Consider the following 16081-nt stretch of genomic DNA (forward strand, 5'->3'; position numbering starts at 1 on the left):
CAAGTATGGCATTCATGAAGCAGTAAGCAAGAGAACTGGTAATGCCCAGAAGGTCCTATGAAAGATGTACCTATGCAGGTACATCTTAGAAGAGGACCTATTTCTGTCTTTGTTTCCGAATCAAACAAAGCTTTATTTCTGGAAAATGAGATCAAGAAAGAAAAACTGGCAGGACAAGCAACCCCCCTGAAATACAGTGCTTTTCTAAAGAAAAAACATCTGCCCAATCTGACAAAGGTGAACAGTCAGTCGAAACAGTAATTTCAGTGTCTGCTTTCTACCATGTCACTAATATTTCTATAGCTTTTCAACTTCATGGAGACTGCAACTCCTAATCAATTTGTTGAAGAGTAAAGCAGGTTCAAAATGCACAGATGAAAATGGACAAATAGTGTGATCATGTATCTTACTTCCCCAGAACATGAACAAAAATCAGAATCTTATAGCAAGTATAAGCACTCATTTTTTAAAAGGAATTAGTAATGAATACTTACCTAAAATAGAAGTTGCTAGAAAGGTCCACATTTTGAAAGATTCTCAGATACCTAGAAAAATAATTCAAGTTAAAGGGAAAGTTATCACTTTATCTGGTGATCACCACATAGACCCCAAGAAGTCATTCAGAGGATCTCAGAAATTAAACTCGATATAAATATGGACCCTTGCTGTAAGTTCTCTAGTTATCTTACTGTAATGTTTTCACAGGTAATTCCACTCAAATGTCAGCATCTGAATCAAGTAAGTCAAATAGCCTTTTTAAATGCAGTGTTTACTCATGTACATACCCTGTTTCTTTAGGCAGTTGTAGACAGAGCTGCAGTTCTACTTTCCACATATGTGGGTCAAATTCTCTAGGACTTACACAACTAAACTCCCACTAGTACTATACAAGAATTAAATATTTATACTGTTATTCTCAAATAAATGAACAAGAAAAGAAAAATCTACTTCAATGTCTCATACACTTAAAATTCTCAGAAGAAACCATAACACTATGAAAGACAAAATGCCTAACACCATAAATGTATACGTAGTATGGTCTGTTGCATTCTAAGAGGGGAGACTGAGGTTTACAATTAGTGAAAACTTTTTAAATAGTTACCATTGGCTTGATTTATTATGTGATATCAGTTTATCATAATCTATCAAAACTTTTAGACTATTCACACTTGGTACAGACTGAAAAGCAGTTCATTGATATAATTTATCAACTAAGATAAAACGTTTGAACGACGTACTAACAGAAGGAAGTCCATGGCCAAAATTTCTAGTTACAGTTCACCATTGCTCAGAAAACATTCAAAAAGTATACACTGTTTACCACCATTACGTACCTGGCTTCATCAGGGTGAGTGACTCTCACAGAGTCATTTGGAATGTAGATCATATTTGTATCTTCTATTTTATATATTGCATGACCTCCAATATCTGCCATTTTTCTTCTTTTTGTTATTAACACAATGTAGTAGCCTTCTAAAAACCTGACAAAACCTGTTAAAACAGCATTAAAAGGCTATTAGTTTGATCAAACATATTTAGAAAAACAGTATCAGAATTGTTTCAAGACTTCATAGAGTTTTTGTTTATTCTTAATGTGTAACGTGCATATCTATATATATATATATATATATATATATACACACATACAAAAATATAGAGAGTCCTACAAGTAACACCCAGTAAATCAATGAAGTACATAGTTTACTTTTTTTTCCTCCTTCCACTGTGCATATTTTTAGTATTAGGTAGCAGAGTTAAGACACTGAAAATTCAGAATAAATTGCTGTCTAAAGACACTTGTATTTGCTTTTCCTAGGACACTCATAGTTCATAGCAAGGCATATCCTGATTACTTCTGATACGAAAAGGTTATTTTTCCATGGCAAGGAAGACTCCCAATCTCCAATTTTCTTTTCAGGTTTATGTATTCTCTACTCGGGACAGGCACAAAACAGCAAAAGGAGTTGCAGGTACTACAACACCATTGTGCTCTCTCTCCTTAACAGCGGGGAATTAAATTCTCTGTCGACAGCATCATCTCCCCCATATCAGTGATTAACAACATCAGGGGTAATCCTTTCTTTCTATTTCCTCTCTCAGATACCAACACTTGATGCTGCTGAAGTCCAGAGGACTAAGGAAGTAGAACAGGCAGTGTCTGGCTTCATTGCCTATAAAAAGGCAGCTTCAGAAGCCTCCACCCTCATTCCTTAACACTACAGGGCATAGCCATGCTTCTTCACTGAGTTGCTTCTTTGGATGTCTCTATTACATATCATTAGGAAAAAGAGTAACAATCTTTTAAATACAATACAAATGTATAAATTCAAATTCAAAATAGAAACATGTAATGACCCTTGAACCCAAACGTATTTCTAATACACTATAGGCAGTGATACTGCAGCACTGAGTTTTAATAACTAATAAGTTACATTAATTATCTCTTGGAGGTAGCTGCTTCGATGAGTTGTAAAGAGCCTGAAACTCAGTTGCTGCTGCACTAGCAACAAATATTAATGAGGGTGGGGAGAGGGAGAACTCTCACAATTCACATTTTTACATGTATTTATATTCCGTTCTTTCAGCTTTCCATTATAAATTAAAGAAGAAGGATGAGCAAAGCACACGTTTTCCTCCCAGTCACTGCTGGAGGCTGCAATGTGATCGAATGAATTGCAATTCTTTTCTTTTGCCTTATTAGCCCCCCTTGGAAAAATGCTCTCACCTGTACAAGGAGAGGAGACCCTGCTGACAACAAGAAACAAGTCTTCCATTTGAAGCAGCCAGGCTATTGAATTTCAGTTGTTAAACAGCAGTCAGAGTTCTTCCTGTATCCTCCAGGTATCAAAATCACTTACATGAACTTTAAATTTCACCAAATGTTATACCAAAATCTGATAAGGAACCCAGCCTTTCCCCTTGGCCTGGTTCTCTCCATTTAAAAGCCATTTCTACTTTTAAATGCTATACAGTGAACCAGAGCTTGGCCTATCAGCACCCTCATTCTGAGGGCACTAAATGTACTGTCTCTGGTTAACACAATAACCAGAGAACAGAACAAAGCTGTCCTTTCCAGTTCTACAAAAAATAGCCCTGTCCTGGCCTGAGACAGGAGGCAGAAATAAAAACCAGTTGCATTCCCTCAAATTGCATGTTTATACAGATATGATTAGATAGGATCAAGATGGAAGACATCTAAAACATATACGCTAAAAATGAAAGATCACTAAGAGAGCGTGTTACTTCTAAAAAATAATCTAGAAATAGTACACCATATCTGATAACCACTACATTTGTCCAGTTACAGAAGAGAAATTCTCCTGATATGAAGAGTACATATAAACAAACATAGAAATGGGATGGAAAATTTTCATTGACCACTATCACTTTCTATCACATACTTTGATAGTGAGCACTGATGGCTTGTGCAAAAAAAAGCCAATACTGCAAGACTCTTAGAAGCTTCACTAGGTTTACCCATATCATTAATACTCTTAAATTACAAAGGAACATAAACCTCATCTGAGGAATTTCTGAAAAGTAGCTCCATTGGTAAGCTGAAAATGCTTCATGAGCAAAAAGAATATAGAAGAAAGTTTGCTTAATCTGTCACTTTAGATTAGAACACTAATAGTATTTTATTATGTTTTCGTTGTTATGCAAAAATTCAGGACCATCTTTTCAAGTAACTGCATTCTCCACCTCTTCTGCAGCTTTAGAGTTAGATGTTCAGGTGTATATTGATGCAAAGAAAGCACAAAGTATTCTTGGGGGCTGTAAGAACACACATTAAACATTTACTTTGGACACATGACCCATCAATATATTCACCTCAGTATCTAACAACAGGGAGGAAAGTAGTCACTTCAGATGAGGTTAGAAGCTTTTAAATTCTTGAAGTAATTCTCTAGGATTATGGACAGCTGATAAGCAGCTGAAATTCAGTTGACATAGCAGTCAGTTATATTTGATCAAACATGAAAAAGGACTACGTAAATATGTCACTGCAAAAAGTTAACCAAAAAGAAAATTAAGTCATCTTTCTGAATAGTCTGTGATGAAGAATTAAAACCTAATAATCCTACAGTCAGTTGAGTTCGGTGAGATCTTCAACCAAGCTTACAGAATTGGGCTATTTCCTAGATCTCTCCCTTAGTAACAAAGAAGAGACTAGTTACACGCAACTCTCATCCCTGTACTGGCCATGCGTTTTCACAAAATACATAGAAACTCTTTTATATTTTGGAATGAAATTTCTCACTCCTCTTCAGCTAAAAACAAACAAACAAAGCAAAAAACCACATACATAAACAACAACAGAACAAACAAACCAACCCCAAAAGAAAACAAAAAACCCTCAATACCCACACTTACCTACTACACCAAAGGCAGAGACAGCCCGAGATAACCCAGAAGAGCCCTTCTGCCCAATCTTTGTTCTGTTTCCCAGGTCTAAACGGCCAAGAAGTTCCCTCACCTCTTGTTGTGTATACACATGCTTTAAAACAAAAAGTCACTTAAGTTAGTGCTTTGGTAGCTAAATGCTATTTCATGTCAGAGAACAGTAGAATTTACTTAATAAACAATAAACCAAATATCTGCTCTACATCCTTGCTCTCCTGTTTCAGTCCTACCAACAAGTACAACAAGTTTTTTAAGCAGAAAACTCACTGTTCACTGCAACGGAAACGGTCATGTTCACATGTGAATTCAAACATTCCTAAATCTCAAGTGTTAAGATTTTAAACTGTAAACTTCCTGGAAAGGAATCAAGTCTTATTCTATTGTGTACATTCAAACTCCCATTGTTGCTGTTTATTTTATTTCAGTATAGCACATCGGAAACACTAAAAATTTGTCTAGATAGCAATTAAATGTATTTCGCATTTAGAACAGCATAGCTGAACATCAGAAAACCATTGGGATCACACACATAATAAACTGAAAAACTTGGAAAAATGTCATTGAAGTGAATGTGCTGTTGGGAGATCTTGTGGCCACTCCCATGCTGTAACTGGTCATGCTAATGCCGTTTGCATCTGACATACAAGGGGAGGCTGAGAGAGTTGGGGCTGATCAGCCTGCCAAGAGAAAGCTCAGACGGGATCTTATCAATGTGTGTAAATACTTGGCAGAAGGGAATAAATGAGTCTGAGGTAGACTCTTCTCAGTGGTATCCAAAGGACAAGAGGCGACAGGCACAAATTCAAAAATGGGAAGTTCCATTTGAACACAAGAAAAAGTTTTTTTACTGCCAGGATGGCTGAACAACAGAACAGGTTACTGGAGATGTGGCATCTCCATCCACATCCAAAACACAACTGGGCACAGCCCTGAGCAATCTGATTCGGTTGACGTTGCTCTGAGCGCGGCCATAGGACTAGACAATCTTCAGAGATCACCTCCAACCTCAACTGTTACATGACTCTACACTTCTGTAACATACCTTTGTTGAAACAGATTAAATATGTAATATTTAAACTCAGCTCAATATAGACGGTGTTATTTGGAACAACTGAAAAAACCCTGAATAGAGAGGCACTCACCTTATCATCAATTACAACCAAATCCTTTGGTTCAGTGCGATCTATTTTCAAAACACGGTATTTGGTCTCCGCAGGATTACTTCCAACAAGAAAATAACGCTATATTTAAAAAAAAGAGTCAGATAATTATACAAGATAAAGCAACCAAAGCCCATTGTAACATAAGTCATCAACAATGCCATTTATATTGTTTTTAGACTAGATACATTTCAATTAACATCAAATATGTAATATTCCATATGGACTGTGAATAAACTGGTTTAGACATCAGCACCTAATGATGTATACACTCAACCTTTACAACTTAAAAGACCTCATTATCTCCACTGTACATGGAGGAAACAATGCAAAACTTGAAGAAAGGTGAAAATCTGTTTAAAGAGGAAAATATGTAACTTACACCAGGCACTGTACAACTGTGCTCTGCCCCAGCCATTACTGTCTTCCCATTTGCTTTGTAAAATTTAGCAGAGGTTTATACACACAGTTTGTAACTTTTTATGTCTAGAACTACTGCTGTTACATTGCAGTCCATTGCTGTTTCTGCCAACTAGTCTTCCCTAGTTCATACTAAACACAGAAAAATTGTAAGTACTTCGGTACTGCAAGTTTTCTTCATTTTTTAATTTATATCTGCTATGATAAACTTCTCACCAGTGCTCTTCCACAACACTCAAGTTTGATAGCACCAGCCATGCTGGTTAAAAATATTACTTCTTTAAAAAACTACTAGCTTCATTCCTCATTTAAAATATGAAAGAAAGACCACAGATAATTGTATAATGTGTCTATTTCTCATTTATGAAAATCAAACTATAAATGAATTTTTTCATTTAGTGGAATTAACAGTAAGCACAGGCTGCAGGACTGACTCATTTTTCTAATTCATTTAATCAGTGTGGTGCTACCACACAGCAAGGTGCAACTCATTAATAATGCTCAGCCTAGCAGGAAAGCATGGCAAATTCATGTGGATATATGCGACCAGCTCTTATGTCACATGGATTTTAGATGTGAGATAGGAAATAAATAATAACATTCAAACAAAACTCAGAATTTTGTAATTTATCCCAATTAGATGTTAAGAAACATCTGAAATGACAAAATATTTAAGGTGAAGTAATAACTTAAAGCCCTCTTCACCTTCCTTGAAATCAGAAAAACATCTAGATAGCCAGAAAGCTCTAAAAAGGAAAATAAAATACTTAACTTTGATCTATAAAAGGTAACATCACCAACTCCTGGCTCCACCTTGCACACTGACATTACAGTGACATTGGAACAGGCTGCCCAGGGAAGTGGTGGAGTCACCATCCCTGGAGGTGTTTAAAAGGTGTTTAGACAAGGCTTTTAAGGACATGGTTTAGTGCTAGAGTTAGGCTGTGGTTGGACTCGATGATCCTGAGGGTCCTTTCCAGCCAAAATGATTCTATGATTCTACAGTGCCTACTGAGCAACAAGTTTTGCTGTTTACTCCTAAATGATAGTAAAGAAGGCCTTTCAGTCATCTGCCATTGCACTACCCTCTCACCAAAGCCTTTGAGGCAGCACTTCGGCCCAGGACACTGTTTCCTCCTGTTTTTTCGGCAGGGATGAGCTGCTGTGAACAGCCCAGGCTCCCACCAGCCTCCTCCCAGCAACCTCTGCAGGAGCCCCCGCAGTGCCGTGATCGGAGCTTCCCAAGAGGGAAATCACAACGACAAGGAGCAGGTCAGAGCCCCCACTGCAGGGTACCAAATGGCACAAAGGTGGTGGACAGAGCTCTTCTGCTGGTGTCACAGAACCACAGAATGTTAGGGATTGGAAGGGACCTCAAAAGATCATCTAGTCCAATCCCCCCATTGGAGCAGGAACACCTAGATGAGGTTACACAGGAAGGTGTCCAGGCAGGCTTTGAATGTCTCCAGAGAAGGAGACTCCACAACCCCCCTGGGCAGCCTGTTCCAGTGCTCTGTCACCCTCACTACAAAGAAGTTTCTTCTCACATTTAAGTGGAACCTCCTGTGTTCCAGTTTGGACCCACTGCCCCTTGTCCTACCACTGGTTGTCACTGAGAAGAGCCTGGCTACATCCTCCTGACACTCACCCTCTACATATTTATAAACATTAACAAGGTCACCCCTCAGTCTCCTCTTCTCCAAACTAAAGAGACCCAGCTCCCTCAGCCTTTCCTCATAAGGGAGATGCTCCACTCCCTTAATCATCTTTGTTGCCCTTCGCTGGACTCTCTCCAGCAGTTCCCTGTCCTCCTTGAACTGAGGGGCCCAGAACGGGACACAAAATTCCAGATGTGGTCTCAGTGGGTGTCACCCACCAGCAAGAACCACTACATCACCAGGACAGATACTTGCTTGGACCACACCATCATACCATCTTTTTCTTCATGAAGTAGAAGGTGAACAGGCAGAGAGCAATATCATACTCATTCATAATACACAGATGATAAGTGAGTTTGCATTTTGAGAGTGCTGCTTCTCTTTTTGGAGAAAATTGTTAACTAATTAAAGCTAAACAAATTTAAGTGGTCAATAATACTGCAATACAGCTTAGTGATTTTCCTCTCTGGGTCCAGTTCATTAAATGAACTTACAGACAAACCATATGTATATATATATATGTATAAATATATATATATATTTTATATATATATATATATATATATATATAAAATTATAATAGAACAGTACGACTTTAAGATACTTGTCCAAAGAGCAGTCTGGACCAAAAACCACATTTGAAATTAGAACATGGAACATGACACACAGGAAGAGAGAAGTATATAGAGTTGCAAACACTATTACTGCGGAAGTTCAGTTGGATACTTCTCAATTTCCATTTTAATAGATGGATAAAACACAAGGAAGCGCTATGAGGAATGCATCCCTCGCATCAGCTGGGCAGCTGCTATAGTTACGGTATCTGCAGACTATGGTAGCAACCACCACAATAAATGGTACTTAACAAGCTCTCTCTGAAGTCCTTTAAGGACTAATTTTGAGTTTTTCTTTTAAACCAGAAAGCTAGGCTGTGTAATGCACTAAGGAAGGTCAGCTGAAAACAGAACTAAAACCCCACATCAACAGACTTAAAGAAGCCACTTTCTTAGAAAGCCAGACAATGTGAAATCTCAATTTAGCAAATGGGAATCCTACCCGCTGCACATTAATAGGATATTGGTGTGAATGTAAAGTGAAGCATCTGCAAAAAACTTTTGAATTCGGACAAGTCCTCAAAACTTGGAACCCAAAATGAGACTTCTGCTTGGGAAGTTTTCAGGACAGGCTAACGATCAACAATCCCAGAATTACTTGAAAAATGACATGATGTACCAGCTCGCACCCAAACTTCAAGGTCTAAAATGAAAACAAAAATGACATGAAAACTAACAATAAAAAAATTGAGCAAAAAAAAGACATTTCAGCATTAGCTGCTTCTGCTACCTAATTTATGCATCTAATTAATAAATCAGTCTGTCTTACCGGAAGATATGAAGCACAAATAAAACCATATCAGTGACAAGTACCACAATTAAATTTGCTATCACGTGAATACTAGGAAAGAACAAAGAATAATACCAAATCAACACAACACTGAGCATGTATCAACAAAAATTAATTTCTGAGGTTGTAATGTAATTGTAAAATTAATCAAAGCTAAATGCACCGTACTGTTTACAACTATTTTGATTAACAGAAATCATTACAGCAGTAGAAATGAGAATCCACAGGTAAGCTACGGAAACCTTTCTGAGAGGTTCTATCCTTGTTCTCTTATTTTATTTATTACTAAGTTGAGCTGCATAAATTGAAGCACTTTCCAAATGTCTCAAGCAATTCCACTCCACAGCAAAGCCACTGCATTTAGGTAAAAAGACAACCTTGACCAACAAAGTACTTTCTCAACAGAGCAGTTCTCAAGGAGAAGCAGCGCAGACCTCCTCATACTGCTCTGCCGAAATCCTTCAACCATCACCTGAGATGAAACACCCTGTTTCCAGGTTTAGTCTGCCCTTGGCCTTGGCTGACACTTGCTAACAAGAGCACTTTACCAACCACTGCAGTGCTCCGTGCAGGTACATGCCTATGAGAACTGGACTGAAGCTTAATTTATTGCACAATTATCACTAAGCAACCACAAGATAGAAACAATCATTAGTCACTGCCACCTGGGACTGAGTTTTAATGAAAGCAATCTAATTGAAAGGCTTTAAATCCTCTTTTATCAATCTTTTGATTCAGCCAAACTAATAAAAATAGCTTCTTCTAAAAGGAGTCTAAACAAAATAAAAAACTTCTTACAGCAAATTGTTGTATATAATGGCAAGGTAATAGTTCTGAAATCAAACATTCTTTAAAAAAAAAAAAAAGTAATTGTGGGCAGATTACTTCCTAGGACTCCTGGTCTAAGACTATGATTTGCTTCTTTGTATAGACTAATTATCATTAAGAAATGTTAGCACTGTGAAGAATTTATTTCACACAGCTTAATCAGCAGAAAAATAAAAAGTGAAAATACACTAAAAGTTACTCGAAAAATACATCAGTGCACTAATACAACGAAATTTTAAATCTGCAAATAGCATAAAGAAAACACTTAAGAACTTCTACAAAATGCTTGCAAAAAAATACTTGCTGAGCCCGTAGATGTGTCTAAAAGCACAAGCCATAAGCAAGCATGGTGGGTTGACCTCCACCAGCTGTCAGACCCCAAGCTGCCCTCTCACTGCCCCTCCTCCTCAGGACAGGCAGAGAAATAAGATGGAGAAGGTGATGGGTCGAGGTAAGGACAGAGAGATCGCCTACCATTAACTAACACAGGCAAAACAGACCTGACTTGGGGAAAATGACCCCCAAAACCCCCACATAACTTCCCCAGGGTGAAAGGGTAGAAAAATCTACAGGTAATTATGCTAGTCACATTGCTTAATAAGCTTGTACAAGTCAGTTGGGTACTGTGGAGACCATGACTGTAGAAGAACCTGATTAGAATAAAAAAATGTTAATTAAGCCTCATAATACTCTGAAAGATAGGCAAGTGATTTGCTTTTATAGAGATGGCACAAATTGACTTGTTCAATATCATGTCACCTCAGGGGAATGACAATTTCTAACAAACTAACCTACAGTTTTCAGGTGCGTTTCATTTGAGGGATACACAAAAGTTCCATTTTGTCCTGAAGAAGAAAGGAAAATATATTTTGTTTCTTATTTGTCATATTGCTGAAATATCTTTACTGCCCTCTGGCGTGCATTTCAGCAGTAAATATATGCATAAAATGAAAGATAATTGGCATTGATATGAATACAACTGTTTCAGTTCATTTTTTTGACTACTTCTAAACAAACCCTCAACTCCCTAGGACAAATAGGAGATGATATTCACATCTCCACGGTATTTATTGACGCAAAGCATCAGTTTAAAAGGTAGGCCTCAGCTGCCCTTAGCTACCCTAAATATAAACATTAATAGAAAATGTAGAATTTTGTTCTCTGTCGCTTCAACTGACACTGTGAAATCAGTTCTCCTCACCTCTAGAAGTCTTTAGTGTTTGACTCCAATAATGCTACCAGAACCTTTGCTGTGTGATTTAAATAACGCTTAACTCAAAAAAAACCCAAAATCGACCAACAAAAAAAAAATTCCCGAAAAACCACACCACCACCAAACACCATCTCCCTAAAACATTTCCACTTTCTCATCCATTTCATGTGTTCCTCCTTCAACACAGAGGGGTTTTACAGCAATAAGCAGCGTGATCAGTGTAAATTTACTATTTCTCCCACCACTGACAACTTAAGTCACCCCTTCTTCGCCCACTCAGGGTCTCCACAAGGAATCTTAGGACACAGTTTCATGTTGCCCCATATCTGACATAACTCCAGGTGTCATGTGCTTGCACTGTAGCAGGATCTTATTGCTGTCTAAAACTATCTAACCAGAAGGCGCAGATAAGACAGAGCCAAAGCCTTCCAAGAGGTGAACAGTGGATGGACAAAATGCAACAGATACAAGCTGAAACATGTAAAATTCCAACTTAATATAAGGAATTTTTCCCTTTAAAAAAAAAATAACTTGAAAAATATCAGGGTGGTCAAGCTGTGAAATTTCAATACTTGGAGATATTCAAACCTCAGGTGGACACAACCCTGACATCACGCTCTCCTTTGAAGCTTCTCTGAGCAGGAGGCTGGACGAGATGATCTCCAGAAGTCCCTTCTAACCAACATGAGTCTGTGCATCAACCCCTTTCAAATAGTTACTCCAAAATAATTCTTATAGCATTTTTCCTTCGGAAAAAAAGCAGTACATTTTCACTATCAAAATTGAAGCACTGCAATTTGCACTTTTTAATTTTTTAAGTAAGAATATAACCACACCTAGGGAAAATACTCCATTTTCATCACCCACAAGAAGTGACTGAATAAATGGCTTTGAGACACCATTAGTCAGCTGAGACATTTCAAACAGCTCATGCTGATCCGCAAACCACTGCCTCCCATAGCTGATCCAAATCTCCTGGTGCAAGCAGGACTGCTGGATCTGCCCCTTACTGAAATGTAAATGCAGCAAAGCATCGGCAAACTCACTGATTCAGGCAAACGCTGCCAGATGCCATTAGCCAGATGTGAAAGACTCTGGTTCCTGAACCAACAGGACCAACTTGAGAGGCCTAGAGAATTTTAGCTAGCTGACAGAACCCTGAAGTGTAATATTGTCCCTGTAGTTAGCATTTTGTTTCTCAGTAAGTACGCCTTACACCTCAGAGAAGCCAGATATACACGCGTACCACTCACAAAAAGCCAAATCTCAGCTACCTGAAAAATTGCATTAGTTGTAAGCCAAGAACATCTAAATTTTGGTAATTCACGACCCAATTCAGGAATCATGTTTCCCCATTGCCTGTCTCCCATATAGCAATAACTTAGCTGAAAATAAGACAACAAAAAGTGTTTTCCAGCAATGCTGAGAAAGAAGATTAAGGTAGCCATCAAAATTCTTTTAGGCATAGGTGAAAACAAGTAACATTCTGGAAAGCAAGAGTAACCCAAATCTTTCCATTTACTAGTCCCAGTAATTCTGCATGTTTTAATCTGCCATTTTTGTGTATTTTTAAGAGGCTACACTGACTTCAGTGCAAAAACTATCTTTCTGTTTATTGCTACGGGTAACATCTGAACTTAGAACCAGAGATAACTGTTGCATGGCTTTAACCATGGTTCATAATTCTATCCAAAACTACCTCAAGTGAAAAAAACAACACACTATGAAACAAGAGAAACTACACAGAGAAATTTGATTGGAAGCTAAAGGATGATAAACACAGCCGTATTATCTCAGATTATTTATACCAAGAACCGGATTCTGACACACACGTGATGCTCATCACATGGCTAATGAAGCAATTACCACTCAAACCTCAGAATCCACTTTGCCCACGGCAAAAAGTACTGTGAATAGCACATGCCTACAGCTTCTCCAATAGAATATTAAAAAATGCTAAAAATCTTCAACGGCTTCCTCCCAGAGGTCAGACTGAAAACTCTGGAAGTTGCTCCACAAGCCCATTCAGCCAACGAGAACTGAAATCTCTCAGCAGCTGTAAACAGACAGGTGCAGGGGGGCAACTACTTCAGCCACCCTGTTTAAATTCCTAATTCAAATCTTAATTTTTTAATTCTGGACAACTCCAGCTGCCCAGTTTTCATTCACCATGGCACAAGCCAGCACCGTTAACCACAGCAACACAAAGAAACCACACAGGTCCCAGTGCACACACTAACAGCAGCAGCATTGGGGGGGCCTAAACTTGCCCCCCCCGGCAGCCTACAGCCCCGGTGCTGTCCCCTCGCCCGGGGACTTGAGCTCACAGCACCATGCGTGTAGCTCAGCCTAGACCTGAGCGCACCAAAAGCGCTTAGGTCAGACTAAGAGCACTTAGGTCAAGAACCAGCTCTTTGGTTAAGTCAGACGAGGCAGAAACGCGGTGAAGGCAAGAATTTTAAAAGCTTTTCTTTGGTTATTCATATATTTTGGATGTGTGATGGGGAAAATATAAATAAAAGAGAGGAGGGTAAGGAGCAGCGTTTTGGCAAGCGGCAGGCCAGCAAAGGCAGCAGCCCCGGAGAGGGTAGCAGGGACACCTCCCGCGGAGCCCGCCCGGGGGGCTCCTCCCCGCCCCCGGGAGCGGCGGGGCAGACGCTACTTACAGCCCTGGTCTCATACAGCACCAGCTTCTGCACTGAGCTGATCATGGGGGCGGCGGCGGCCGGCATGGCGGCCACGCAGGGCTCGGGCCTTGCCCCGGCCCTGAGGCACGGCGGGGGCAGCGGGGGCAGCCCGACAGCAGCCGAGAGAGAAGCCGAGCTCCTGCCGGAGCGCAGGGACACAACGAGACGGGGGACAGACCCACCGGCCTGCTGCCGGGACCGGGGGGGGGAATCCGGAAGTGCCAATACGCCACCGCGCAGGCGCCTCCACGGGCGGGCGAGAGATAGAGAGAGCGCCTGCGCCGCCGCCTGAGGGGGCGGTGGAGCTGCCTCACGCTTGGCCCCTCAGCGGTGCGGCTCCCCGCGCCGGGGCAGGCGAGGCCGCGGCAGCGGCGCTGTCAGCCGCTGCTCCCGCCGGGGCCCGCTCGTTGGGGGTTGCGACGCACACTGCCGCCGCGGGCGGGTACCCACGCAGGGTCAGCACCAGGAACAGCTCCCAAGTCCCCTCCTTGCGCCGAGGAGGGGGCGGGTTCTCCGCCTTCATCCTCCTTCCGAGCGGGCGGGGCGGGGGGAAGGGAAGAGGGCGGTGCTCTCCGGTTGCCCGGGTTACAAGGGGACACAGGGACTGCGTGCGGCGGCCGTTGTGCCTTCTTTCTGCTCCCCTTCCGCCGCGGTTCACTCAACGTAGGTGCAGTTGTCTTCCCCCCGCCTCCGCAGCCCGCCCCGTCCTTGTGGGGCGCAGAGCGGGGTGTCGTCTTTGTCCTACCAGTCACGGGGGAAACAAGGCTCCGCCAGGCTCTTGGTCAGGGTAGGGGGGAATCTGGTTTATTTAGTTGGTTGGGTTGGGTTTTGTAATTAAGAAACCGCCCGTTAATTGGGAAGGTTTGAGAAGGAGTGAAACTGCTGGAAATGCCAGCAAAGTTCAGCCAGTGAGTTCCCATGAGAGAAGGGGAGGGGTGGTTTGTGAGTGGTGTTTTTTTTTTCTTAATATTAAAATACTGCCCCTAGTGTACAGAAGGTCTTATTCTGAAAGTGTTGTAATGTTTCAGTTCGATGTTTCAAAACAAACTTTTCAGATATTCATCCTGAAATGGAATTTTTTTAAGAAAAATTTTAATTTAAAAATGACTGGAGGTTGGGGAGTTGAGACTTAAGTGGCCCTCCAAAGCAAACGAGGTTTTGTTTTGTTTTGCCACCTTCAAACCACACTTCATGTTTTTGGGCTCTGTTTGTTGGAAAGGCCCATCTGTTATTTGCTCCAGCTCACTTGAATTAGAAACTTGTTTCTGTTTCACGTTGTTGCGTGGATGTGTGATCTCTTGCAGTCCTGGGAGAGCTGGGATTTATGAGAGTATTACAGAACAGGTTGTGAACCATGATTTGATTCTTCAAAGCCTTGTTCACATACCTAGCCATGGAGACAGCAAATACCTCCACTGACCATGATGGGCTCTTCTGTCTCTGAAGCTCACATGCAGAAGACCTTGGCAAGACCATGGCTCATTTCAGGGACTAGAGAGAAGTTATAACTGTAGTAATTAGAACAGGAAGGAAAAGGCACTGAAACAACTGCATGCTGTTTAAAAAAGAGCTACAGTCAGTTTGAGAGTCAGAAAGAATCATTATCAACATCCATATAGTTGCAGCTGAGGATTGGGGGTAGTTCCAACGATCCCTTATTTTTTGGAAATAATTCTTAGTGCACTGTCTATGTTCTCTAAATGCTTTTACTTCTTATAACAGTTTTGTTAAAAAGCAATTTGCCTTGTATCAAATTATTATTCAGTTACATTTTTAATTATGTGTAATTTTAACCACATGTAAGCTACTGTATTTTGTAACAAGCTTTTTTTTTTTTTTTCTCTCTCAGTCTTAGATAACTTATGGCTTCACAAGACAAGAAACAAACTCAGCCCTTTGCAGACATCTTTGATGAAGATGAAGCTGAAAAATCCTTTCTGTTGTCCAAGCCCACTTGCTTAATTGTCCTTGGAAAGCCAGTAAGCTGTTTGACAGACATTTTTTTTCTTCAGATATTCTGCAGACAATTTTACTTTGCCTTTCAAAACCGTTGTTTAGTGACATTGCCAAAAAGATCAAATGCCTACTTTTTTTATCTTTTCCATTTTGCAAATCCTGCAGAATGTGGTAAATATTCTTATCTCATTTAATGAGGCCAATTTTTGGCCTGAGTGACCAGCTGATTACAATTACAAGTGTTATTACTGTAAAAAAAAAGTCACATGTTGCTCAGAAAGTTTCTTCTTTTTTCACATTGTCAACTCGATTGTTTTTATATTATTTCAATATTCTAACTTTTAAAAAACT

The 16081-nt window shown here is 40.2% G+C and overlaps 2 protein-coding genes across 4 annotated transcripts in view; one reads left to right on the forward strand and one right to left on the reverse strand.

Moving 5' to 3' along the window:
• The window catches only part of FIG4 (FIG4 phosphoinositide 5-phosphatase), a 67683-nt gene extending 53679 nt beyond the window's left edge, over positions 1-14004 (reverse strand). The window contains exons 1-5 of one of the 2 annotated variants that reach the window (XM_071806645.1): positions 13754-14004; positions 5547-5645; positions 4375-4498; positions 1335-1491; positions 495-545 (exon numbers count right to left, since the gene is read on the reverse strand). In XM_071806645.1, the coding sequence (XP_071662746.1) occupies positions 495-545; positions 1335-1491; positions 4375-4498; positions 5547-5645; positions 13754-13819 (497 nt within the window). In that variant the 5' untranslated portion in view covers positions 13820-14004. The remainder of the gene's footprint in view (positions 1-494; positions 546-1334; positions 1492-4374; positions 4499-5546; positions 5646-13753) is intronic. The other variant, XM_065835606.2, reaches the window with a different exon arrangement.
• Positions 14005-14073: 69 nt separating this feature from the next.
• The window catches only part of AK9 (adenylate kinase 9), a 73983-nt gene continuing 71975 nt past the window's right edge, over positions 14074-16081 (forward strand). The window contains exons 1-2 of one of the 2 annotated variants that reach the window (XM_065834560.2): positions 14074-14229; positions 15624-15753. In XM_065834560.2, the coding sequence (XP_065690632.2) occupies positions 15637-15753 (117 nt within the window). In that variant the 5' untranslated portion in view covers positions 14074-14229; positions 15624-15636. Of the gene's footprint in view, positions 14230-14334; positions 14438-15623; positions 15754-16081 lie in introns of those variants that run through there. The other variant, XM_065834561.2, reaches the window with a different exon arrangement.

Source organism: Patagioenas fasciata, chromosome 3 (assembly GCF_037038585.1).
Source record: "Patagioenas fasciata isolate bPatFas1 chromosome 3, bPatFas1.hap1, whole genome shotgun sequence".
Taxonomy (NCBI): domain Eukaryota; kingdom Metazoa; phylum Chordata; class Aves; order Columbiformes; family Columbidae; genus Patagioenas; species Patagioenas fasciata.